Here is a 26,261-nt window from a genome sequence, read left to right as displayed (position 1 = left end):
ACAGTGACTGTTGTGGGAGCTCGTGAGAAGGCAACAGATTCATTCAAGACTGCTGGAGTGTCTTTGGAGGATGTTGAAGTGTAAAACTAACTGCATTGAGAGGCCTCTGTCTCTGGCCTTTGAAAAGCTTGGTCGTGTGATTGGTAGATATCCATGCGTGTTTCTTCTATTAGCTTTATTTGTAGCTGCAGCTCTTGGAGCTGGTTTCATATTTCTTAATGAGAGGCAGGCAAATGATATCGAAGACCAGTTCACACCTGTAAATGGACCTGCCAAGATGGAGAGGAAGATTGTAGAGGAATATTTCCCTCAATCTGAAGAATTTTCTCACCTGCGACTTTCGTCTGAAGGAACTTATGCATCTTTGATCATTACAGACTTACAGGGAGGAAACATACTGACTGAAGCAGCTTTTGATGACATTATTGAGCTAGACAGACATGTCAAATGTATTAAGACAGGAAACAATTTCACAAGCCTTTGTGCCCAAATAAATGGAAACTGTATGACAAATGCTGTTTTAGACATCATAAATAACCAACCAAATGAAGTAGTTTCAACAGCTATTAGTTATCCCATACATAATGGCACATTTTTAGGAACAAGTATCGGTGGTGTTGAGCTAAAGGCAGGAAGCTCAGAGATAACCAGTGCAAAAGCAATCAGACTTTTTTATTTTTTAAAAGAGGAGAAGACAAAGGAGAACTCTGAATGGCTAGATGGTTTTCTTAAATTCTTCTCAAACTACACAGAGATGAAAGTGGTAAGTAAATATGATGGTGAGTGATACTTTACACATAGTATATTTCTAATACATAACTTTTTTTGTGAAAGAACAAGACATTTGTGATAAAACAAGTGTTGGGTGTAATCCAATTGTAAATAAATTATTTACTGCAGTATCTATTAGTTTTTGGTCAAAAAGTAGTGTAACACATTACATTTTAAATTCATGTAATCAAATTACAGTTACTAACTTTCAATTAATTTAATTACTTTTAAGAACATTGCTAGGGTAACACATATTTCTAAAATGGTATTCATGTAGAATACATTTTAAACATGAATTATGTTCATTTGTACTGTACGTCTCTGCATTTCTATGATAAATGAAGGGTGTATGACCCCTCACACGTCATTGCAAGGCAGAGACGTGTGCAACAATGAACAAGGAGGAAATATAGACATTATTTGGAATCCGTTGAATGGGAAAGTGTTTTAGAAAGTAACTTAAAAGTAAAATAGTTAGTAATGTGATTACTTTTTCAACAAAGTAACCAGCAATGTAATCTGATTGCAGTTATTTGTTGATTATTATTTTTGAGTAACTTACCCAACACTGGTTTCAACATTACAAGCATTACAAGCATATACTTGACTATTTGATGTTTTTATTCATTTTAAGTTATGAAATGTATCCATATTGCTTGCTTGTTCATCATGTCCTTATAAAGTGGCATTTTTTTCTGTTCTGTAACCATGTGAAAAGCATATTTTTGTGTCTAGTAACTAAACTAAACAGAATTCTGTGATGATTTTTTAATTTCTACAGGTGCATGTGTCTTACTTCACATCAGTATCAAGACAGGAGGAGTTAGAAGCCAATTCAGACTCGGTGATCCCCTTCTTCTCCATTACCTATTGCCTGGCTGTTAATATTTCAATTCTTTCTTGTCTGAGGTACCAAGCATTTAAAGAAAAGTAGATTATTTAGGGAAATTTGACCACATGCAAGTTGAAATCGAAATATTTATCCATAAAGTATATCTCTTCTTCTCCTAGGTTAGACTGTGTAAGAACCAAGGTGTGGGTTGCCATGTCTGGTGTACTCTCTGCTGGTATGGCTGTTCTTGCCAGTTTTGGATTGCTGCTCTTCTGTGAAATGCCTTTTGCCATGACAGTGGCCACAGCCCCCTTTCTCATTCTTGGTAAATTCAATTCACTTCATCCCCTATAGTAAGTGACTCATAGTTGACATTTACAGGTTTACATTCTCTGCTTTCCTGCAGGTATTGGAGTTGATGATATGTTCATTATGATCTCCTGCTGGCAGAAGACAAAAGTTTATGATGAAGTTGAGGATCGCTTAGCAGAAACATATAAAGAGGCCGCTGTTTCCATCACCATCACCACACTGACAGATGTGCTCTCTTTCTACATTGGTCTCTTGACTCCGTTTCGCTCAGTACAGTCTTTCTGCATGTACACAAGTACAACGATTCTGTTCTGTTACATCTTCAACATCACATTCTTTGGCGCCTGTCTTGCTCTGAATGGAAGACGAGAGAAGGGTAATAAACATTGGTTGACCTGCATGGAAGTCCCAAAAGCCAGTGATGATGATGATGCTACTGGTAATATTTGTTGTGTTGGTGGAGCTTATGATAAAGATACTGGCACTGATTTGGAAATGCCAATGGATTTATTCTTTAAAAACCATTACGGGCCTTTTCTGACAAAGACATGGGTAAAGATGTTTGTGTGTTTGTTCTATGCTGGATATTTGGCCGTCAGCATCTACGGATGCTTCCAAATTAAGGAGGGACTTGATCTGAAAAATTTAGCAGCAGATGGCTCATATGTTGGTAGTTACTATGGTGATGAAGATCATTTTTTTTCTGCTTATGGCCCCAATGTCATGTTAGTTATGACTGATGAAAATTTTCAGTACTGGAATTCAACTGCACGACAAAATCTTGACCTGTGTTTGGAAAATTTTCATAATCTGTCAATGGTTTCTAAAGATTCAGACATTTCACCTATTTCGTGGTTTCATGCATACATGAACTATGGAAAGAATTTAAATTTAAATTTAGATGATGAAACGCAATTCAAAAGACATTTAACTGACTTTCTTGCTGTTTCTGGTTTTAGTCAAGATGTCAACTTCACTAACAATGAAATTTGTGCATCGCGCATGTTCATTCAGACAGTGAACATCAGCACAGCTGTAGATGAGAAGGACATGCTGAATGCATTCAGAGAAACAGCAGAACAATGTGGAAAGGTTCAGACACCCATTGACCTAACAGTGTACCACCCTGCATTTATCTACTTTGACCAATATGCTGTCATTGTCACCAATACAATCCAAAATGTAGTAGCTGCTACATGTGCAATGTTAGTGGTTTCACTCCTGTTGATCCCAAATCCTCTATGTTCTCTCTGGGTCACATTTGCCATTGCATCTGTCATTGTGGGTGTGGCTGGTTTTATGGCATTATGGGATGTTAGTTTAGACTCAGTATCTATGATTAATCTTGTTATTTGCATTGGATTTTCGGTGGACTTCTCTGCTCACATTTCCTATGCTTTTGTGTCCAGTGAAAAACCCTCAGCAAATGAAAAAGTCTTAGATGCCGTCTATAAACTAGGTTATCCAATATTACAAGGTGCAGTGTCCACTATTGCAGGTGTAGTTGTGCTTGCAGCCGCAAAAAGCTACATCTTCAGAACCTTCTTTAAAATCATGTTCTTAGTCATCATGTTTGGAGCCATCCATGGGATCGTTTTCATACCTGTGTTTCTTACCTTCTTTGGCATTTGTGGCCAGATGTCTTGTACTAAACAAGAAAAGAATACACTGAGTGAAGTCCAATCTGAGAACTGCAACAGAAAAAATCAGCAAGTTGCACCAATAATGATGGCTAGTGCCAAAATTGAAAATGATCGACAGCGTACAATTCAATCTCCTGATAGTGACAGTAAGAATCAGCAAACAGCAACAGTGATGAGTCTGACAACACAACTTTGATTTTGATTGTTACTGAGTATAATTTTCTATATAATGTTACCCAATGTTCCATCATTCTCAGTTTAAGCAATGTCACAGGAGCAAGAGTGCTATACTAAATACATCAGAATAACTGTGACTTGTCTGTAAGTAGTCAAAGCCGTGCTGATATTCAGTATAATGACATGATTATAAATGAACGAATGAATGTTACACTTATATAGCGCTTTTCTGACTCTACACTCAAAGTGCTTCACTTAGTGAACAGCGGGTTCTCTTCAACCACCACCAGTGTGCAGCATCCACCTGTGCTATATTGCTTTTATACAACAAGTTAATATTGAGTAACTTATGATTGAGACAAAATCTGGCCAGTTTAAGGTGCTGTAAGCGATTTTGTTTTTCATGGAAAATTATGCAAAAATAGTTCCCACTCTCTTAAAGATATTAATGAAATAGTTGTCCTGAGATATCTCACCAGTCTCTGTGACAGCTGTAGACTTTGTGAACAGCAAACAAAAAAGTGTCTGTGGACCGTGGACATTGAGGATTTTCACCTGTCAATCATTTTGCTCGTTCTCGTTGTGTTGTAGTTGAAGTGGATCATTGAGGCTATGATTCATAATGTTTGTCAGTTAATGCGCTATTGTGGCACTGTTGAATTTGACAGCCACAGGAACAAACGATACTGCTCTTTTGCTCGGTTTTGGTCTCAAAATGATCTTTGGGGGTGGGGTTTTGGAATGAGGGGCATGGCTAATTCAACAGCTCAGTCACATGAAAGCTTCAGAACGCTAAGATCGCTTACAGCACCTTTAAGATGTATGTTTGTTTTGTTTTGTTGTGCCAGTGAAAATAATTTCAAAAGAAGCTTTATAAGTCACCAAGCAATGCACAGCCTGGAACACAGTGAACACAGACAATCAGAGTGATACAAATAGCGAAACCCAGTGCATTTATACTAAATATCAGCACTCCTAGAAAGTTGCTTATACAATCAAACTAGAAGATGAGAACTAACTATTAAATAAAGCATAGCTATCCTAAAGATTAACTTTTTTTAACAATTGGGATCTCTGTGTTTGTACTGAGCACATATTCAGGTTTTTTATTTTTTATTTGCCCAATTAGTAAATAAATTTTACTTTGTAAATACATTTAATTAAGAGTTTGAATATGTTTTGCGTTTATAATCATCTTCTATGAATCTTTCCAGTGATTAAAGGTGGCCTTTGGCTCCATGTAATTTTGTACACCTACCACTTTTCCAGTTTCAACAAACTAATGTCTGGATAATTTTACCTTTAGTTTCTGTGGCAAATATTATTAAAATACAAAATAAAATATATTATCAGATATCACATTTGTATTGCATGTATTTATTTAACAGACACTTTATCTAAAGCAACTTAAAAGGTATACATACATCACTATGCATGTTCCCTGGGAATCAAACTCCTTCACATCACTATCATGATGATCTATCAGTTGAGCTATATCTGGATTATTTAGCATTTATCATGATTATTCATTACATTTTTGAGTGAAAGAGAACATTAAGCAACTCAAGTTCTCGCGTGAACATGCGAGCCAATGTGAATGAGCTTCTATCATAGTGCTCATGAACGCACAACCGATTTTCACGAAAATGACTTAAATTCTGGGTTGTTTCTCACCAAACCTATCATATGTCTTAAGAAGACATGGAATATGACGCACAAGACGCATGCCCACCTTTTTTGTAACTTTTGTGTTCTTTTACAAGCTTAAATTTACTGCCATTGTATTGAAAAGACAGACCGCGATTTTCCTGTAAACATTTCCTTTTGTGTTCTGCATAAGACTGAAAAATCATATGGGTTTGGAACCATAGATATCCAAACATAGATACCTCATTCAGCTGGTTTCAGGAATGTCAACCCCTTCTCAAACTCATATCACTTTCTTTCTTCCTTTGAACACAAACAAATTGGGAAATATGATGTGTAATTTCCATTCAGTGTAAATCAATGGGGTCTAAACTTTCAAGCTCCAAAAAGGACATAAAGGTTGCATAAAGATAATCCATCCATCGAGTGGTTTAAACCATGTCATCTGAAGCGTTATGATAAGTTTTGGGTGAGAAACAGACTGTATGTAATGTAACTCCTTTTTCGCTATAAAACTTGACATCAGCAGTCTCCTTGGCGCGTTGAGGAGAGAAGCTCGATTACACTTTGTAGCAATTGACATATGTGCAGAGCACTGTACACGCACTCTGTGCATGTGTCAAGCTCAGGGTTGTGTAATCGAGCTTCTCTCACTTCCACTTTAAACTCTCAATTTCATTGTATTTCTGAGGACATTTTCAACACTTGAAAAGTATAGCAAAACCTGTATACACACACACACACACAATGTAATTCAGCTAAAATAGTTAAGAGCAATGATAAGCCATAAAAAACTCGACCGAATATAGTAGTATAATTGAAGAACACAAATAAGAAAGCTAATGAATATACAACAAAAATCAAGAGGTAAAGTAATAGAGATCAGATAACTTTGCTGAAAGAGAAATATAAAATTTTACAATATTTAAATATTTAGTGGGTCCACAAAATGATTCGAGCAAAGCAACATCACATAAGAGCATGTGTACTGTCCACCAGAGCAATATACTGTACAGTCATGGAGCCCAGAAATCAAAGCTTCTGCCCTGTAATTACACAATAATGCAGAACAAAGAAAGCTCATATCATGTGAGAATTATATTTTACATTTCTAAGTTCTTTATAACCATTATATTTCCTTCAATTAGATTCCAAGAACATTTCCATCACAGTGGAAATAAAACGTAAGCAGTCCTCTTTTTCATATTGAACCTTGAGCATTTCAGATTTAAAGATGTCTTTTAATGTTGAACATGATTAGACAAAGGTTTCTTTAAATGGCATATTTAATGCCCATAAATTTAAGATAAAAGCCATGTCTAACAGCTAATAATAAAAGATAACTGCCACATTTATTGTGATAACCATATAATTAATGCTGATTACCACATTTAAAAGTTCACCATAAATCTTTAAATCTGTAAACAGAAATCATTCATTATTATATGAGAGCTGTTATCACAGAAGTTTCCACAAAAAAGCTCAAAACTTCCTCATTGCTTGTCCATTAGCTGCATAAATCACTTACAGTGCAAGGGTTTTGCCATTCTTTCCTGCCAGTACAGGAGATGTCATAAGTAAATGCCACAACAATGTCAATATAATAATGTTTTACAATGGAACAATGGAAAGTCATGTTTTATGATTTTATTTCTTTTTACAGGAGGTCAAAGTTTCATATATTAATAACCTTTTAATCCCATAAGTATTAACATATTATATGCATATTAATATCCAACAACTGTAATTCTACAAGTCATTTCCTTTCGAAAACCTTTTATGTGAGCAGATCTACTAAAAAGAAACCATTTGAGATTTTAGAATTAATTTGTCTAAAGTAAAAGAGAGATTACAATCACATTGATGTGTTTGCTTTGTGAACTTGAATGATGCCATGTGCCTCTAAGTAGTCACATGGCACACAGTCTTCTTAGACAAAAAAAGCATGAAGTTGGGCAGATCAAAAAAAGATCATTTCAGATTGTCCAATCACTGTCATACTGGTCAATCAATACCACATTTTAGAACTTCATATATATGAGGTGGACAAGACTTCATCTGATCATTTCCATTAAGGCAACAGCCCAGATGTTTAGGTAAGTTGGAATATATATTTCATTTGACTGGTTAAAGGATTTGCGATTTGCATTTCTGTTTGAGTTTTATCATTAAATCAAAAACTTTCTGAATGTTTAATGTATTGTTGTCTGATAAAAGAAATGTAAAAATTGTATCAAATATACCCTAATTAGCTGAACTGCAATCACAACTCATGAAGCATGATGGATGATGAAAAGTGCTCTTCACTGATGAGTCACAGTTTTGTCTCACCAGGGGTGATGGTCAGACTGGCGTTTATCGTCAAAGGAATAACGATATTTCTTTTGTCTGCATTCTGCCCAATAACACTCTTTTACACACCCATCTTTGAAATAGTTTCAGTGTCCTCATAAATTACAATAACAGAGTGTAATCAGTGCATATTATGGCCGCGTATAGCATGTTAGCACATTAGCGCCATGAATTTTAAAGGTAAACATTACAAATTACACATTATACTGCATATATATTACTTTAAATCATCATCGAGTGGCTAAAACAGCTTCTTTTACTGATATTGGGTGAATTCTACTCACAGAATGAGACATTAAGTCATTGATAACACATTTTCAAGTCATATTAGTTTATGTTTTACATGTAGTCTTGAGTGTCCTCAGATTTAAATGCTCCTTTATATGCCTCCCTCAGAAGCGTGGCGGTTGTCTGAATGTTCGCAAACAGTATGTCGTTGCTCAGCTGTTTCATCCTTCTTTTTACCTCTGAAAAAAGGAGAACTTCTTTATAAGTGTGTTGGGGCCTTAATGCCACATTGCTCACTCCATGAGTGGACACAACAATATGCATGAAATAACAGTTAAAACATGAATAATGTATCATAAATAAAGTTGAGACATAAGAGAGATGAGTATATCTGTAATGTGAACTGCAGTTAAACGTCTTCTGTTTCATTTTTAACATGTATGCCTCACACTTGCATGTGACTTGTTTCTGAAATGTATGCCGGGCATTAAACCTCTTTGTAATGTACATGCAAGTTGTGTTCTGGTCATTTTGAAGAGAATGGCGCCGACTGGTGTTTATTTGGCAGATTACAGGTTACTGATTGAAGAGATTAATTTCTGATTTAGTTGTTCACTCTGTTTATGTTGACTGTTTTTCCTTTTCTGTCCAGAGAGTAGAATATAACTGTGATGCAGTGAACAATGTATTGTTTGATACAAATGTAATTTGAAATGGCACTTTAAAAAAAAAAAATAATAATTTTTAAATCTATATTCACCACCTTCATTCACACTGCAAGGACTGTTACACCTGCAGCGCCTGCTATCTCTCCTGTACGCCGCCAGAGTTCGCCATCCCCAGAGTACTAACTTCTCACGAACTACATTTCCCATAATCCTCCGCTCAGACTGATTACTCTCACATCTGGTTCACATTAACTCTGGTTATTTAAATTCCGTTTTCTGGCATTCAGTGCCAAGTCTTGTTTGCCTTGTCAACATTTCTGAGCATTATTCACCCATTCTGTTTCCCCTGTGTTTTTACTCCTGCCTGTTTCTCGTATTTCCCAGCCTGCTTGTGAGTTTTGTGGATTTATTGCCTGTTTACTGGATTACCCTTCTGCCTATCGGATTTACTTGGTTAGCGTTCCTGTACTGTCTGTGTCCTGTGTACTGAACCACTGCCTGCCTTTTTCTCTGTTGTTTTGTTACTTTGTTTTACTTTTTATACTGTTATTAAAACTGCATATGGATCTTAACACTCCTGCCTCGGTGTCCTTGCTACAAGGACAGTGTCACGTTATTTGTTGATTCAAACACAGTTGATCTCATACACACAACTGACAGAAAACTTGAAGCATGATGCTCAGTGGTGCTGCATTTCATTTACACAGAACCAAACCCTGATACATAAACTTACCTAAAACTACAGTATAACACTATTCTTTCCTGCTTTGCAAGCACTGGTGTTTCCTCCATGAAATGCAAATGTTTAAATAATTTAATAAATCAAGTAAGCTATGACATATGGCATCAAACAGAATTTAACATTAAAAATCAGTTACTCATTACCATGCTGCATCCTTTTTTTAAGTATATAGGGCAGACCGAGCTAGTCGTCACACTCGCAGTGTGTAAGTTGTCACAACCCTTACAAAAAAACAAGAGTTCTGACAAACTCAAGTTGGTATAGCTGCAGGCCAGAGACCTCCAAATGGAGGTAGAATCTCCAAAAGAGGACAGGGTTACACCAAAACGGGGTTGTGCCAACTCCAAAAGGGAGTGTCACTTCCACTCCATTAAGGTTATAGTGATGGAAGATTGGATAATTTTACTGACTTGAATCTTTGAGTCTCGTTTAGCAAAATTAATGAATCTTTTTTCAAGTCATTTAGTTAATTTCGTTCATTTGAGCAGAATTCAATTGAAATGTTACATTTTCAATAGCCAAATCCCCAAACACGTCTACTTACGCAAACTTTGATTGTAGTCCCAATAAGGAAAAATTTATATTGCAGCCAAGGACAAATTATGAGAAACAAATGATTAGTTCATCTCTGGACTGAATCTTCTTGTCAGAGTCATTCGTTCTTTTGTCACGTGACAGCCGTATGTGCATAGCGTATACGGCTGTCACGTGACAAAAGAACGAACGACTCGGACCAGAAGACTCTAGAGGTGAGCTAATCATTTCTGTTTCCTGTGTGTGAAATGCATAGCGTATTTGGCTGTCACGTGACAAAAGAACGAATGACTCGGACCAGAAGACTCGAGAGGTGAACTAATCATTTCTATTTCCTGTGTGTGCAATGAATGCATAGCGTATACGGCTGTCGTGACAAAAGAACGAACAACTCGGACCAGAAGACTCGAGAGGTGAACTAATCATTTCTATTTCCTGTGTGTGCAATGAATGCATAGCGTATACGGCTGTTACGTGACAAAAGAATGAAAGACTCGTACCAGAAGACTCGAGAGGTGAACTCATCATTTCTGTTTCCTGTGTGAGCAATACATAGCGTATACGGCTGTCATGTGACAAAAAACGAATGACTCGGACCAAAAGAGTTGAAAGGTGAATCATTTCTGTTTCCTGTACAGCGCCTATGCGGTTTTCACATAACAAACGAACGGAGGTTGTGCAATGCACTTGCGCGGCCAACACAAAATGAACGAATCACACTCTGAGACTACTCGTTCTACTGAGTCACATAAAAGATTTGTTCAAAATGAACGAATCGTTAATGAACGACCCATCACTATAAGGTTAGGGAAAGTGTTAGGTAAGGGGCTCCCTATATTTGCAGCGACAATGAAGAGTTTGTTGCAAAGCTCATTTGCATTTGAAAACAATACGTGGCAAATTTGTAGCAAATTTGCTGCAAGTTTTCCAGAACTCTCAATTTTTGTAAAGGCAGGGCTATATCTCAGTAACAATAGGATTTGGAGTCAAAAGGCCAGTTGCGCAAATGTGAGTTTTCTCTAGCAATGGTTTTGTATGTTGTTTTCAAACACCTAGTTCAAAACCCTGCTAGGTGACGAATATGCAAAAATTGACTTCAAAAATATACCTAGCCTGAGAAATATTCACTGGAGTAAAAAGTGTGACAATTAGCCCCAGCGCCTATTATTTTTTTAGGCAGAGGCCATTTGCACTAAGTGCAAACAGCAATACAAGCTACTTACACAAAGTATAAATAATAACCAAAAGCATCTTTTGTTTGATATTATTTGCACCCCTAATAACGATAAACCATGGTTTACAGGAAAACTCAGACAGCTTCATCATGCCAAAGAGGATGCTTACAGAAGTGGGGATAAAACATTGTATAACCCGGCCAGGAACACACTTACTAAGGAAATCAGTGTGGCTAAAAGTAGCTACTCTGAAAAGCTGAAAAAACAGTTTTCAGTCAACGATCCTGCATCTATGTGGAAAGGCCTAAAAAGCATCACCAAGTACAAGACACCTCCTCCTCGCTCTGTAGAAAGTCAACTAATGGCTGATGAACTGAATGTATTTTACTGCAGGTTTGAAAAGCCCAGTCTCACACCCCTCCCCCGCTACTCAATCTGCACTTATGATCTGTGAGGAGGATGTGTGCCGGGTCTTTCTGAAACAAAAGACTGGGAAAGCTTTAGGCCCAGACGGTGATTCACCTACCTGTCTGAAAGTCTTCACTGACCAACTTGCCCCCCATCTTCACACAGATCTTCAATAGATCACTGGAGCAGTGTGAATTTCTCTGCTGCTTCAAATGCTCCACCATCATTCCGGTCCCTAAAAAACCCAAAATCACAGGACTTAATGACTACAGACCTGTCGCTCTCACGTCTGTGGTCATGAACTGGTTTTAGCCTACCTGAAGGACATCACTGGACCCCTGCTGGACCCTCTTCAGTTTGCTTACCGAGCAATCAGGTCTGTGGATGATGCTGTCAATATGGGACTGCATTATATCCTGCAACACCTCGACAGACCTGGGACTTATGCAAGGATCCAATTTGTGGACTTCAGCTCAGCCTTCAATACCATCATGCCTAATCTTCTCTCAACCAAACTGACCCAGCTCTCCATGCCCACCCCAATCTGTCGATGGCACACCAGCTTTCTGACTGATAGGCAGCAGCTAGTGAGACTGGGGAAACTCACATCCGGGACCCTCACTATTAGCACTGGTGCACTTCAGGGATGCATTCTCTCTCCACTGCTCTTCTCCCTGTACACGAATGACTGCACTGCAATAGACCCCACTGTCAAGCTCCTGAAATTTGCAGATGACACCACGGTCATTGGCCTCATCCGCAAAGGTGACGAGTCTGCATACAGACGGGAGGTTGATCAGCTGGCTGTCTGGTGCGATCACAACAACCTTGAGCTGAACACGCTCAAAACAGTGGAGATGATAGTGGACTTCAGGAGAAATTCCCCCAGTTTGGTTCAGCCACCAAATCAGACAGAAGGAAACTACAATGGACAGTCAGGACTGCTGAGAGGATTATTGGTGTCCCCCTGCCCACCCTCCAAGACTTGTACGTCTCCAAACATAACACAGAACAAAGGAAAATATACATGCTCAGAGTCAACCATTATCCCCCTTAACCCCCATTAATTCCCTATCCCCCTCCCAGTCCCCAACCCCCAACAAACATTCCTGTGGTCCAAGCCAGAGTATACACATATAAACATGAAGAGGAAAATTTTTTATCATATGCATCTAATCTGATAAGCTGTTTGTATGACATCTTTTCAAATGCTGTCACCCTGCCCAATTCGGTGAACCATTCTTGAAATGAGGGAGCACCAATTAACTTCCATCCCCTAAGAATGATCTGTCTGCCAATCATGACACTAGTTTGTCTGTTGTGTGCCGCACAGCCTCATGGGAAATGTAGTTTGAACTTTCGTAAAGACTCATAACAGCAAACATACAATTCCCATTATTTCAAACACAATAATAGTAATTCTTATTACTTAACATTAATTAGCTACATTTAAGTTAACAATTTACAACAGAACTTGTTAATACATACAATTTGGGGTTCAGCCATATGCTTAAAGAAACATTTAGGTAAGTTTCAAAATTGAACATACGGGAAACCTTTGTCCATACTGCATGTAAGTGTGAAATGATGGGATGCATTTTTACTTGTCTAGGCAATTTGATAGAAAGACTTTGCAATGGTGAGATTGGGGCAAGGACTCCTTGTTCAGTGTTGTACCAGGGAGGGGCTCTCTCAGGTGGAAGAGACCAATGGACCAAGTGTCAGTCTCGGATTTTTTATTTTTCACAGCTCATTTTGAAGAAGAGTCTTCTGCATTACAAAGTCTCTACTGTATGTTACCTCTCTTTAGTGTTTAAAGTCTTATGTTCTTGCAAAACGTGCAAATGAAACAAACATTTTCTCTGAAGTTCACAAGGATTCAAACACGTGTGTGTGATGATAGGTGGCATTCAGAGATCTTAGCAATCGCAATCTAAAATACGTATCTAAAAAAGCACATTTAAATAAGTTCATATTTAACTTTATTGTTATGTGCATACTGTTTTGGTGGCACACATGTCAGAAATGATTATTATCTTCCAAGCATATATCAAAAAGGTGTTGAAGCTTGTTAATAAGTAACCTGTTCAGCCAAGCAAACAAGTTATGTCAACATTCACTTGATGTAGACAGTGACTGTTGTGGGAGCTCGTGAGAAGGCAACAGATTCATTCAAGACTGCTGGAGTGTCTTTGGAAGATGTTGAAGTGTAAAACTAACTGCATTGAGAGGCCTCTGTCTCTGGCCTTTGAAAAGCTTGGTCGTGTGATTGGTAGATATCCATGCGTGTTTCTTCTATTAGCTTTATTTGTAGCTGCAGCTCTTGGAGCTGGTTTCATATTTCTTAATGAGAGGCAGGCAAATGATATCGAAGACCAGTTCACACCTGTAAATGGACCTGCCAAGATGGAGAGGAAGATTGTAGAGGAATATTTCCCTCAATCTGAAGAATTTTCTCACCTGCGACTTTCGTCTGAAGGAACTTATGCATCTTTGATCATTACAGACTTACAGGGAGGAAACATACTGACTGAAGCAGCTTTTGATGACATTATTGAGCTAGACAGACATGTCAAATGTATTAAGACAGAAAACACTTTCACAAGCGTTTGTGCCAAAATAAATGGAAACTGTATGACAAATGCTGTTTTAGACATCATAAATAACAAACCAAATGAAGTAGTTTCAACAGCTATTAGTTATCCCATACATAATGGCACATTTTTAGGAACAAGTATCGGTGGTGTTGAGCTAAAGGCAGGAAGCTCAGAGATAACCAGTGCAAAAGCAATCAGACTTTTTTATTTTTTAAAAGAGGAGAAGACAAAGGAGAACTCTGAATGGCTAGATGGTTTTCTTAAATTCTTCTCAAACTACACAGAGATGAAAGTGGTAAGTAAATATGATGGTTGAGTTATATCTTTACACATAGTATATTTCTAATACATAACTTTTTTTGTGAAAGAACAAGACATTTGTGATAAAGCAAGTGTTGGGTGTAATCCGATTATAAAGAAATTATTTACTGCAGTATCTATTAGTTTTTGGTCAAAAATTAGTGTAACACATTACATTTTAAATTCTTGTAATCAAATTACAGTTACTAACTTTCAATTAATTTAATTACTTTTAAGAACATTGCTAGGGTAACACATATTTCTAAAATGGTATTCATGTAGAATACATTTTAAACATGAATTATGTTCATTTGTACTGTACATCTCTGCATTTCTATGATAAATGAAGGGTGTATGACCCCTCACACGTCATTGCAAGGCAGAGACATGTGCAACAATGAACAAGGAGGAAATATAGACATAACTTAAAAGTAAAATAGTTAGTAATGTGATTACTTTTTCAACAAAGTAACCAGCAATGTAATCTGATTGCAGTTATTTGTTGATTATTATTTTTGAGTAACTTACCCAACACTGGTTTCAACATTACAAGCATTACAAGCATATACTTGACTATTTGATGTTTTTATTCATTTTAAGTTATGTAATGTATCCATATTGCTTGCTTGTTCATCATGTCCTTATAAAGTGGCATTTTTTTCTGTTCTGTAACCATGTGAAAAGCATATTTTTGTGTCTAGTAACTAAACTAAACAGAATTCTGTGGTGATTTTATTTTTATTTCTACAGGTGCATGTGTCTTACTTCACATCAGTACCAAGACAGGAGGAGTTAGAAGCCAATTCAGACTCGGTGATCCCCTTCTTCTCCATTACCTATTGCCTGGCTGTTAATATTTCAATTCTTTCTTGTCTGAGGTACCAAGCATTTAAAGAAAAGTAGATTATTTAGGGAAATTTGACCACATGCAAGTTGAAATTTAAATATTTATCCATAAAGTATATCTCTTCTTCTCCTAGGTTAGACTGTATAAGAACCAAGGTGTGGGTTGCCATGTCTGGTGTACTCTCTGCTGGTATGGCTGTTCTTGCCAGTTTTGGATTGCTGCTCTTCTGTGAAATGCCTTTTGCCATGACAGTGGCCACAGCCCCCTTTCTCATTCTTGGTAAATTCAATTCACTTCATCCCCTATAGTAAGTGACTCATAGTTGACATTTACAGGTTTACATTCTCTGCTTTCCTGCAGGTATTGGAGTTGATGATATGTTCATTATGATCTTATGATGAAGTTGAGGATCGCTTAGCAGAAACATATAAAGAGGCCGCTGTTTCCATCACCATCACCACACTGACAGATGTGCTCTCTTTCTACATTGGTCTCTTGACTCCGTTTCGCTCAGTACAGTCTTTCTGCATGTACACAAGTACAACGATTCTGTTCTGTTACATCTTCAACATCACATTCTTTGGCGCCTGTCTTGCTCTGAATGGAAGACGAGAGAAAGGTAATAAACACTGGTTGACCTGCATGGAAGTCCCAAAAGCCAGTGATGATTATGATGCTACTGGTAATATCTGTTGTGTTGGTGGAGCTTATGATAAAGATACTGGCACTGATTTGGAAATGCCAATGGATTTATTCTTTAAAAACCATTACGGGCCTTTTCTGACAAAGACATGGGTAAAGATGTTTGTGTGTTTGTTCTATGCTGGATATTTGGCCGTCAGCATCTATGGATGCTTCCAAATAAAGGAGGGACTTGATCTGAAAAATTTAGCAGCAGATGGTTCATATGTTGGTAGTTACTATGGTGATGAAGATAATTGTTTTTCTGCTTATGGCCCCAATATCATGTTAGTTATGACTGATGAAAATTTTCAGTACTGGAATTCAACTGCACGACAAAATCTTGACCTGTGTTTGGAAAATTTTCAGAATCTGTCAATGGTTTCTAAAGATTCAGACATTTCACCTATTTTGTGGTTTCATGCATACATGAACTATGGAAAGAATTTAAATTTAAATTTAGATGATGAAACGCAATTCAAAAGACATTTAACTGACTTTCTTGCTGTTTCTGGTTTTAGTCAAGACGTCAACTTCACTAACAATGAAATTCGTGCATCGCGCATGTTCATTCAGACAGTGAACATCAGCACAGCTGTAGATGAGAAGGTCATGCTGAATGCATTCAATGAAACAGCAGAACAATACCTAACAGTGTACCACCCTGCATTTATCTACTTTGACCAATATGCTGTCATTGTCACCAATACAATCCAAAATGTAGTAGCTGCTACATGTGCAATGTTAGTGGTTTCACTCCTGTTGATCCCAAATCCTCTATGTTCTCTCTGGGTCACATTTGCCATTGCATCTGTCATCGACAGCGTACAATTCAATCTCCCGATAGTGACAGTAAGAATCAGCAAACAGCAACAGTGATGAGTCTGACAACACAACTTTGATTTTGATTGTTACTGAGTATAATTTTCTATATAATGTTACCCAATGTTCCATCATTCTCAGTTTAAGCAATGTCACAGGAGCAAGAGTGCTATACTAAATACATCAGAATAACTGTGACTTGTCTGTAGGTAGTCAAAGCTGTGCTGATATTCAGTATAATGACATGATTATAAATGAACGAATGAACGTTACACTTATATAGCGCTTTTCCATCGAGTGGTTTAAACCATGTCGTCTGAAATGTTATGATCAGTTTTGGGTGAGAAACAGACCAAAATGTAACTCCTTTTTCGCTATACATCTTGACATCAGCAGTCTCCTTGGTGCGTTGAGGAGAGAAGCTCGATTACACTTTGTAGCAATTGACATATGTGCAGAGCACTGTACACGCACTCTGTGCATGTGTCAAGCTCAGGGTTGTGTAATCGAGCTTCTCTCACTTCCACTTTAAACTCTCAATTTCACTGTATTTCTGAGGACATTTTCAACACTTGAAAAGTATAGCAAAACCTGTATACACACACACACACACAATGTAATTCAGCTAAAATAGTTAAGAGCAATGATAAGCCATAAAAAACTCGACCGAATATAGTAGTATAATTGAAGAACACAAATAAGAAAGCTAATGAATATACAACAAAAATCAAGAGGTAAAGTAATAGAGATCAGATAACTTTGCTGAAAGAGAAATATAAAATTTTACAATATTTAAATATTTAGTGGGTCCACAAAATGATTCGAGCAAAGCAACATCACATAAGAGCATGTGTACTGTCCACCAGAGCAATATACTGTACAGTCATGGGGCCCAGAAATCAAAGCTTCTGCCCTGTAATTACACAATAATGCAGAACAAAGAAAGCTCATATCATGTGAGAATTATATTTTACATTTCTAAGTTCTTTATAACCATTATATTTCCTTCAATTAGATTCCAAGAACATTTCCATCACAGTGGAAATAAAACGTAAGCAGTCCTCTTTTTCATATTGAACCTTGAGCATTTCAGATTTAAAGATGTCTTTTAATGTTATTGTTGAACATGATTAGACAAAGGTTTCTTTAAATGGCATATTTAATGCCCATAATTTAAGATAAATGCCATGTCTAACAGCTAATAATAAAAGATAACTGCCACATTTATTGTGATAACATAATTAAAGCTGATTACCACATTTTTTTTTTTTTTTTTTGTCATTAACAATTTTTATTGATTCCACACTCAAATCAACATAAACAGCACATGAAAATACGGAATCAATTTTCAACAAAATATACCCCGCTCCCTCCCTCCTTAACCAAATACTTGCGGCAACATTCAGGTAAATGTCTGAATTGAGCACGCAGGAAACCCCTGTCCACACTAACTGCATGTGTGAGATAACGGGATGTGTCTTTAGTTCTCTGGGCAGCTTGGTAGAAAGACATTGCAATGGCAAGATAGGGGCAAGAAGTTCTTGTTCAATGCAGAACCAGGGAGGGGCTCTTTCAGGTGGAAGCGACCAATCAGCCAAATGTCTGAGACCGAATGCATAATAATAAAATGAAATCTTGAGTAAGCCTAGCCCACCTTTGTCAATCGGCCTATGTAACTTATTGAATTGTAATCTGGGGCGCTTACCATTCCAAATGAAAGACTTCGCTATGCCTTCAAATTGCTTGAAATAAGAGAGGGGGACATCTACCGGGAGAGACTGTAGCAGGTAGTTCAATTTTGGAATACAGTTCATTTTAATAACATTAACCTTCCCAATCATCGATAAATGTAATGAAGCCCACCTACCCACATCGCTCGAAAACCGTTTTATTAAGGGGTCAAAATTAACTCTAACTAAATCAGACACATTTTTGGGGAATAAAATGCCCAAATATTTAATGCCTTGTTTGGGCCACTGGAACGCGCCTGGCTGAAAGGCCGTTACTGGACAGTACACTGTCAGAGCCAATGCTTCGGATTTAGACCAGTTGACTTTGTATCCTGAGAATTTGGAAAAGGAATGAAAAATTCTGTAGAGGCAAGGCATAGATTTATTAGGGTCAGAGACAAATAATAAAATATTATCTGCATAAAGCAGAAGCTTATGCGCCACGCCTCCCGCCACCACCCCTGGAAAATCATCCTCCTTTCTTATCGCAGCTGCTAATGGTTCCAGGGCAAGACAGAACAATAATGGGGAAAGAGGGCAACCCTGCCAAGTGCCCCTATCCAGAGTAAAATAATCTGAAATTAATCCATTTGTTTGTACCGCTGCTACAGGGTGTCTATAAAGTAACTTGATCCAACCAATAAACGTACTCCCGAACCCATACATTTCCAAAATCTTAAAAAGATAATCCCATTCTACCATATCAAATGCCTTTTCGGCGTCAAGTGAGATGGCAGCGACCGGAGACTGATCATTCGCTACTGACCAGAGTTAGAGCTGCTGGAATCAACAATTTTGGGTTTGGTGGAACAAATGCACATGCAATTGTCAGACAGTATGTGCAGTCAAAAAACCAAGTGCTCAACTTAGCAAATCACATCAGTATTTTGTGCTCTCTGCAGCCTCAGAAACGTCCATTGCAAATATAACTGAAGACACTGCAAAACAGATAAATGCAAAAAACATATTGGATCTACAGGCTTTAGTATACACATCTGCCTGTAGAAGAAGTCACTTGAAACACAATTACAGGAAAGTCTTTCAAACCTCATCCTTGACAGATCTAAAAGAGAGACTGACTTCTGCTCTGGAGAAAAAGTTTAAACCATCAAAGCCAGACTCCAAATTAGTTTTTGTGTTTTGTGGAAATGGTGTCATGTATCATGGTATGTGCAAGCAGCTCCTCAAAAGGGAACCTGTTTTCAGACAAGAAGTCATTAAGATTGAAACTCTGATGAAGAGCTACAGAAGTCTGAACCTGATAGAGAGGCTGGAAAGTGAATCTGACACCAATGACGATTTTTCTGATCCAAAGATTGTCCAGCCACTCCTGTTTGCTATTCAGGTTGCTCTTGCCAATCTTCTGAAACACTGGGGCATAAGTCCTGATGCTGTTCTCGGGCACTCCATTGGAGAGGCCACTGCAGCTCATTGCTCTGGTTTATTGTCACTTGAGGATGCAGTAAAGGTCATCCACTATCGCAGTTCTCTGCAAAGCACTGTGACAGAAGGGAAAATGCTTGTTGTCAGTAATATGGCTGTGTCTGAAGTCTTGAAAAGCCTTCCATCTTACTCAGGAAGGGTTTGTCTGGCTGCTTACAACAGCTCGCAGTCATGCACCCTCTCAGGAGAGGCAGATGATATTGACAGATTGCATCAAAATTTGAGCAACTCAGCCAGAGGAAAAGATCTTTTCCTTCACAAGATGGATCCCATTGTATCAAGTGTGAAGGAGAGTATTGGCTCGTTACAGGCACACAGTTTGGAGGCAGAATTGTTCTCAACAGTGACAGGTGAAAGTTCATGTTCCTCAGATTCTATTACTGGTGAATACTGGGCAAGAAATATCTGGGAGCCAGTTGCATTTGAACAAGCTGCAAGGTCAGCAGCTAAAAACAAGAGGAATGTGATCTTTGTTGAAATTGGTCCAAGAAGATCACTGCAGAGGTACATCACTGAGACTCTGGGAAATAACTTTACTGTGCTTTCCTCAGTGCAACCAGATAAAGATCATGAGACAATGCTTACTAATGTGTCAAAACTGTTTGAGCTCGGGGTCAGTGTGGACTGGGAAATGTTCTACAAAGGTTTTGAAACTGAACCTATTCCCTTCCCAAGGTACCACTTTGACAGTGTGAGAAGAGATGTCTTTCCTTCTACTTTGCTGTTGGTTGGTGCCATCAGAAACCATCCAGTAATTACACAAATGAGTACAGACAGCCCAGTGTTCAACTGTGATTTATCCTCTGATTCAGTCGCCTTCCTGCAGGACCACAAACATAATGGCATCGCTATCATACCAGGAGCATTTTATTCTGAGTTGGGTTTAGCAGCTGTCATGGCATATGTAAAACCTAAGGTTCCACTCAGTTCACTGCAGCTCAGCATCACATTTCAGAGTCCATTCGTATTCACTCCGAATGCACCAGACATAAAAATACAGCTGGATCCATCAGGCAATTCGAGAGAGAAAACATTTAATTTCAAAATTCAATCTACCTCTGCAATCTATGCATCAGGAACAGTAGAGGCCGAATCCGGCAGAGTACCTGAAGAGCAGTTAATTTCCCTGGACTCTGTCTTCAAAAGATGCAACTTCATAATGAGTACTGAGGAGCTCTACAAGCACCTTAATCAGGCAGGATTTGAGTATGGCTCTGTCTTCAGAAATAAGGCAGATGTTTATTGTGGAGAAGAATTTAGGGAGTGTATATCTTTTCTGAGAATCCCAGAGGAATTATTGCCCCAGCTACATGACTATTACCTTCATCCTGTGGTCTTTGATTACGTCATGCAGCGTATTACTGGAACTATAATACAAGGGCATTCACCAACACCTCTTTTTCCTGCACAAATAGGTAGCCTGACTGTATTTGAACCACTGCAAGAGGAGATGGTTGTATATTTGAGAGCAATGCATGTGGGTGAAGATTATTTTGAAATTTGTGGCTGCTTGACCAACAAACAGGGCAAGGTTTTGACTGAGCTCAGGCATGTGAAGATCAGAATGCTTGGAAGTCATTATCGGGTAGTTGAGGAATACTTGTACCACAATAGCTTCAGTATCATCTCTGAAGATGCCACACCTGATAAATCAATCAAGGCATTGGTCTTTTCTGATGAGGTAGGGATCTCTAAAGCTTTGCAAATATACTTGGACCCAACATCTAGAGATATATCTTCCTCACACAGCAACACACTGTTGGAATGTGGACTTGAACCTGTTTTGTCAAAACTGAAAATATCAAATGTGAAGAAAAACTTCCAGGAAATTTTGTTCATGTGGGGTGTTGCAGACCTAACCCCATACAAATCAGAGAGTGTCTTGGACAGCATGGCAGGGTGTTGTGAGATTTTCAGAAAGATCACTGGATATCTCAAAGTTATTAAATTCCCAGGCGTTATCAGAGTAATAACTCACAGGTCCTCTGAGAGTTTAGTGGACTATATCAGTCCTGGCTTTGTGCTGTTAGGCATGACTAGAGCCTGTGCAGCCGAGTTGTCAGAACTCACCTTCCAGCTGATTGACTTGGGCTCTGTCTCATCCGAAGACATCACAGCATTGGCTAAGGTCCTTAGATCGTACCCCTGTGACAAATATCCAGAGCTGGTGGTTAAGGATGGTAAGATTCTCAAACCTGAAATCACCCACACTCCATTGCCAGTTGTGGAAAACTCTGCAAGGAGCAGTGATATGTTGCATGATGATGTCTTTATGCTGCAAACATCTGATCCATACACAATGACAAATTTGTCAGCTACTCAAATGGATAAATCCCTTGAACCAATCCCAGGAGAAAGTATTGAAGTTCACCTCAGTAAAATCTGTGTGCATTCATCAGACTACTTTCCAGTCAGCATTTCTGACTTTAAGTATGGCCAGACAATGTATTGGAACAAGCACACAACTCAGAACCATAAGCTTCTAGCATTTGACTGCAGTGGGATTGTCACAGCTGTTGGTAAAGATGTTGGTAAACTGAAAGTTGGGGATCACATTGTGTCATGTTACCCTGTGGCTGCCACCTCCAAAGTTGTTCTCCCAGCTGCCGTTTGCTATAAAACAAAAAAACTTTCATTCCTGAAGGACATTCCTTGTGTATCATACATGTTACTGGCATGGGAGATCTTGAATGGAGCTTTACCCAAAGTGAAACAACCAAAGAAATTGGGTATTTTCTCCACTGTTCCTGACTCAGCACTGGTGAAAGTCTTAACTTCGACAGCAAACAGATCAGGTTGGAATGTAAGAGTGAGCACACAGGCTGATCAGATGTCTTGTGATCTTAGTGAGGTTGATGGAGCAGTCCTTTTTCCTCCTTTTAATGAGAAGACCATTGAAACAGCCAACAATGTCACTGGCATCAAGGACGTTGTTCTTGTCTATGACAACCAGCCAAACTTCCCTGATAATCCGAAAACTTTCAGAGGGACCAATGTTAAAGTCCACATTCATTTTCTCTTCATGTCTCAAATAATGCAGCAATGGTCTCTGCAGGTACAGATGCCTAAAATGTATCGCTGGCTAAAATCAATGCATTTGAGTGGAAAGTCCTTGGCTTTGGACACAACAACCTTTCAAAAAGTGAAACCTGAAGACAGTGAGCTGCTCTCTGTACATAAATCAGAATCATACTTAACATGCCAGATTCTGCCCATTATTGTCCTGAACAGTGATCCCAAGAACCAGCTGTCTGACATTCCATTGATGCCCAATCAAAGTCTTTTCCAGAAAAATGCTGTCTATGTTGTCACAGGTGGTCTCACAGGGCTAGGCTTTGAGACCGTGAAATACATTGTACAGAAAGGAGGGGGAAACATTGTCATTTTGTCTAGAAGTATTCCAAACCCTGAGATTCAAGAAGAGATAAAGAATGTCAGCAATCATTGTGGTTCTGTCATTAAATCTCTACAGTGTGATGTTTCACTATTTGAGCAAGTTCAACAGGCCATTGCTAACATTGGAAAATTGCTTCCATCCAGTCCCATCAAAGGAGTATTTCACAGTGCAGTTGTCCTACACAACGGGCTGATTGAAAACCTTGACAATCTCTTTATGAGAAAGTTATGAGACCAAAGGTGAATGGAGTGCTCAACCTTCACTGTGCTAATAAACACTGCAATCTGGATTACTTTGTGTGCTATTCCTCCATCTCTGCCTTCATTGGCAATGCCTCTCAGACAAATTATGCTGCTGCTAATACGTTCATGGACACTTTCTGTCAGTACCACAGAAACTTTGGGCTTTCTGGACAGTCTATCAACTGGGGGGCTTTGAATCTTGGCCTAATATTGAACAAAGTGCATTTCCAGAGATTTCTGGAGGCAAAGGGAATCATGCTACTGGAAGTCCCAGAAATTCTTGAATGTCTTGAGCAATGCCTCTTGATCAACAAACCTCAACAGGTTGTGTGCAAATTCAATTTCAAAAACAACTGGAACAACGTCCTCAGTCAAAATAAGTCTTTGAATGCAAGGTTGTTCAAACTAACAGAGGAAGCCATGAAGAAGGCCAGACTGACCATAGATAGACCTGAGCAACCCATCACATCACCACTTGAATATTTAAGATACATGATCAGTGAAACAATTGGCATTGAGATAGATGAACTGAATGATGATATCCATCTTTTAGATTTGGGCATTGATTCAATGTTAGCCATGACTCTGCAGAATGTGATCTTCAAGGAAAGATGTGTGAATATTCCTCTAGTGACTCTGCTGGATCCAAACAGTACACTGTCAACTCTCAGTAAAATCCTGAAAGGGAATTGTGCAGGAGAATATCAGAGCGAAGATGAGAACACATCCACATACCTTTAATGATTAATTTTATGTGCTGTGGACACAGAGCCATAGTAAACATTTCACCAAAGTGGCCTTTTTGTAAACTCACAGTCAGAAATACATAACACTTATGAAGTAAATTGGACATGGATTCATTTATATCCATCTGCACCCATAAATCAGGGGTGGGGGGTATCTTTTTTCTGATCAAGTCCACTGATAGTTAATATTGATCAATAAGGCATTTAGCAGATCCACTTCATGTTGGGAAAAACTTCCTTAACTTAAACTACATTAATTACAGAAACAGTCCTTGTAAATACACTTGAGCTTAAACAACTTTCCCATTTGGATGGGTTTTCCAGCAACTGTTAGTTCTGGGTGGCCCCTACTGGAATTCTACAACCAGTAGACCAGATTATTTTGATATTTACTCTTCAAAGCAAGGTGCTGTGTGAAAGACTGCTTACTGGACTTGGTGTTTTACCTGTGTTTTCCAGTTTGAACTAATTAATTGTAATCATGGTCATTGATTTTCTAAAAGATGCAAAGAAATGTTGGAACAAACAATTTGGCATTTTTTCCCCTTTAGTCTTTTTGTTCTGTAAGCTTTTTGTAAGTGCATTTTTGTTTTTCTAGCAAATGAGATCACCATGTTAGATAACTTTTGCAATAAGTTTTGGTCAGAGAAAGATGTCTCTATGCATGAAAGTGTTTGTGTTTTGTAATATTATCAGTAAATAAAGCACATTAAGCTTTGTGTGTTGACCAATTTTTTTAAATACCATTTGGCTTACAATTACAACAATTTAGTGTTCACCCTGCAATTAACTGTTTGATTAAATATTTTCAAGCATGTGTCCCTCAATGTGTCAATAAATGTCCTGAACGATTTGAGAACAGTGCACTGAAGCATAAACTTCATATTACAACAGGACTATTGACCTGTTTCATAAGCAACCTACTGTAAGTCCTTTCGTTTCATCACTATAGTAGTATTACTAAACTTCATGCACGATTTAGAGCTACTTTATGATGACCTACAAATGGTAATATATTAATAGCGTTTCTGAATACATAAAGGCTGATTTAGGCTGAATGAGACTTGAAAGTATCAAATAATGGCGAAAACACAACATAATCGGTGTTGCCACATGTGGTATTGCTTTAATTTTATTATGCTGAGAATTCCCAAACCATCAGAATGGACAAAATACCCTCAAATATATCAAAACAGTCAAGAAACTAGAATATACAAAGCAAAATCTTATCAAATACACATTAGAAATACCAACCTAATATTTTACACATTTCACATCACAGTCGCTTTCATGCTAGTATATCATATGAAAATACACTATGAATAGAACTGTTCATTACGTGTAGCCGAGTGACACATTTATCTCATCCATTCCTACTATGGGAAGCATGTCAACAAACATGAGAAAAATACATGCAGTTAGAAAAAAATAAAAATAAAATGGGAGATAATATCAAACAGGACAAACATGTACAGAAACTGCACAGGCCATCAAAGATATTGATGGAGTACAGTTTATAAGTTAGTAAATTAAATAGGTAAAATTCAGGTTAAATTTATTTGTCAAATAAATACTGAAGAGCTGCACCATCACTTGTGGATATTTGCAATTATACATTTTTCCCAATTTGTGCAATAATAAGAGTTAAAAACTTTACATTCATGATTATAATCAATAACTTAAAAAAAGAAAGAAAACGATTTGTGAGAAAACATCAAAAAAGCTTTGGTTCCTTCCTCACGGTCTTTACCTTAACATTACCAAATCAGTTTTCAAAAACATGTTTAAAAAGCCACTCTGCCCTACAAACACAAAATGCAGTAACTACAGATCTTAGTCCAAGAGACAATTGGTCATAGGACAGACCTATGTGGCAGCCAGGTGGCACAGAGGGTGTTGGATTTGGGAGGTGGGTTGGTTGGTGTGTAAATTAAAGATATGAATAGAATATCAAGCAACAGCATTGC

General features: G+C 38.0%; 3 protein-coding genes and 1 pseudogene across 4 annotated transcripts in view; all 4 read left to right on the top strand.

Annotated features, from left to right (window-relative positions):
• Positions 1 to 5,094, top strand: part of LOC127452497 (patched domain-containing protein 3-like) — a 36,859-nt gene extending 31,765 nt beyond the window's left edge. Inside the window, exon 5 of the mRNA XM_051717956.1 lies at positions 4,837 to 5,094. The gene's annotated coding sequence lies outside the window, so the exon portion shown is untranslated. The remainder of the gene's footprint in view (positions 1 to 4,836) is intronic.
• Positions 21 to 17,022, top strand: LOC127452499 (patched domain-containing protein 3-like). Of its 2 annotated transcripts, XR_007899277.1 has the most exons (5): positions 21 to 763; positions 1,553 to 1,680; positions 1,783 to 1,928; positions 2,010 to 3,883; positions 16,946 to 17,022. XR_007899277.1 is itself a non-coding variant. In XM_051717959.1 (4 exons), the coding sequence occupies exons 1-4, from the start codon at positions 71 to 73 to the stop codon at positions 3,752 to 3,754; spliced, it is 2,712 nt and encodes a 903-aa protein (XP_051573919.1). In that variant the 5' UTR covers positions 21 to 70; the 3' UTR covers positions 3,755 to 5,094. The 2 variants fall into 2 exon arrangements, 1 of the variants encoding a protein (XP_051573919.1); XM_051717959.1 differs by lacking the exon at positions 16,946 to 17,022 and having other exon boundaries at positions 2,010 to 5,094.
• On the top strand, positions 13,689 to 16,793 carry LOC127452696 (patched domain-containing protein 3-like; annotated as a pseudogene).
• Positions 16,886 to 24,894, top strand: LOC127452694 (uncharacterized). The gene is given in 4 exon segments (XM_051718312.1): positions 16,886 to 16,902; positions 19,236 to 19,309; positions 19,312 to 23,511; positions 23,514 to 24,894. Coding segments are annotated over 4 exon segments (5,067 nt in total). The 3' UTR covers positions 24,290 to 24,894.
• The last annotated feature ends 1,367 nt before the right edge of the window (positions 24,895 to 26,261 follow it).

This window comes from Myxocyprinus asiaticus, chromosome 15 (assembly GCF_019703515.2).
Source record: "Myxocyprinus asiaticus isolate MX2 ecotype Aquarium Trade chromosome 15, UBuf_Myxa_2, whole genome shotgun sequence".
Lineage (NCBI taxonomy): Eukaryota > Metazoa > Chordata > Actinopteri > Cypriniformes > Catostomidae > Myxocyprinus > Myxocyprinus asiaticus.
The sequence above is the reverse complement of the archived record's forward strand: the minus strand, read 5'-3'. Positions and strand labels throughout refer to the sequence as shown.

What these genes read in the sequence shown, in the direction of transcription:
- LOC127452499 (XM_051717959.1), top strand. Translation starts at nt 71, where the DNA reads ATGTTGAAGTGTAAAACTAACTGCATTGAGAGGCCTCTGTCTCTGGCC. An exon ending in ACTACACAGAGATGAAAGTG is followed by an intron (nt 764 to 1,552) that starts GTAAGTAAATAT and finishes TAATTTCTACAG; the next exon opens with GTGCATGTGTCTTACTTCAC. An exon ending in TCAATTCTTTCTTGTCTGAG is followed by an intron (nt 1,681 to 1,782) that starts GTACCAAGCATT and finishes TTCTTCTCCTAG; the next exon opens with GTTAGACTGTGTAAGAACCA.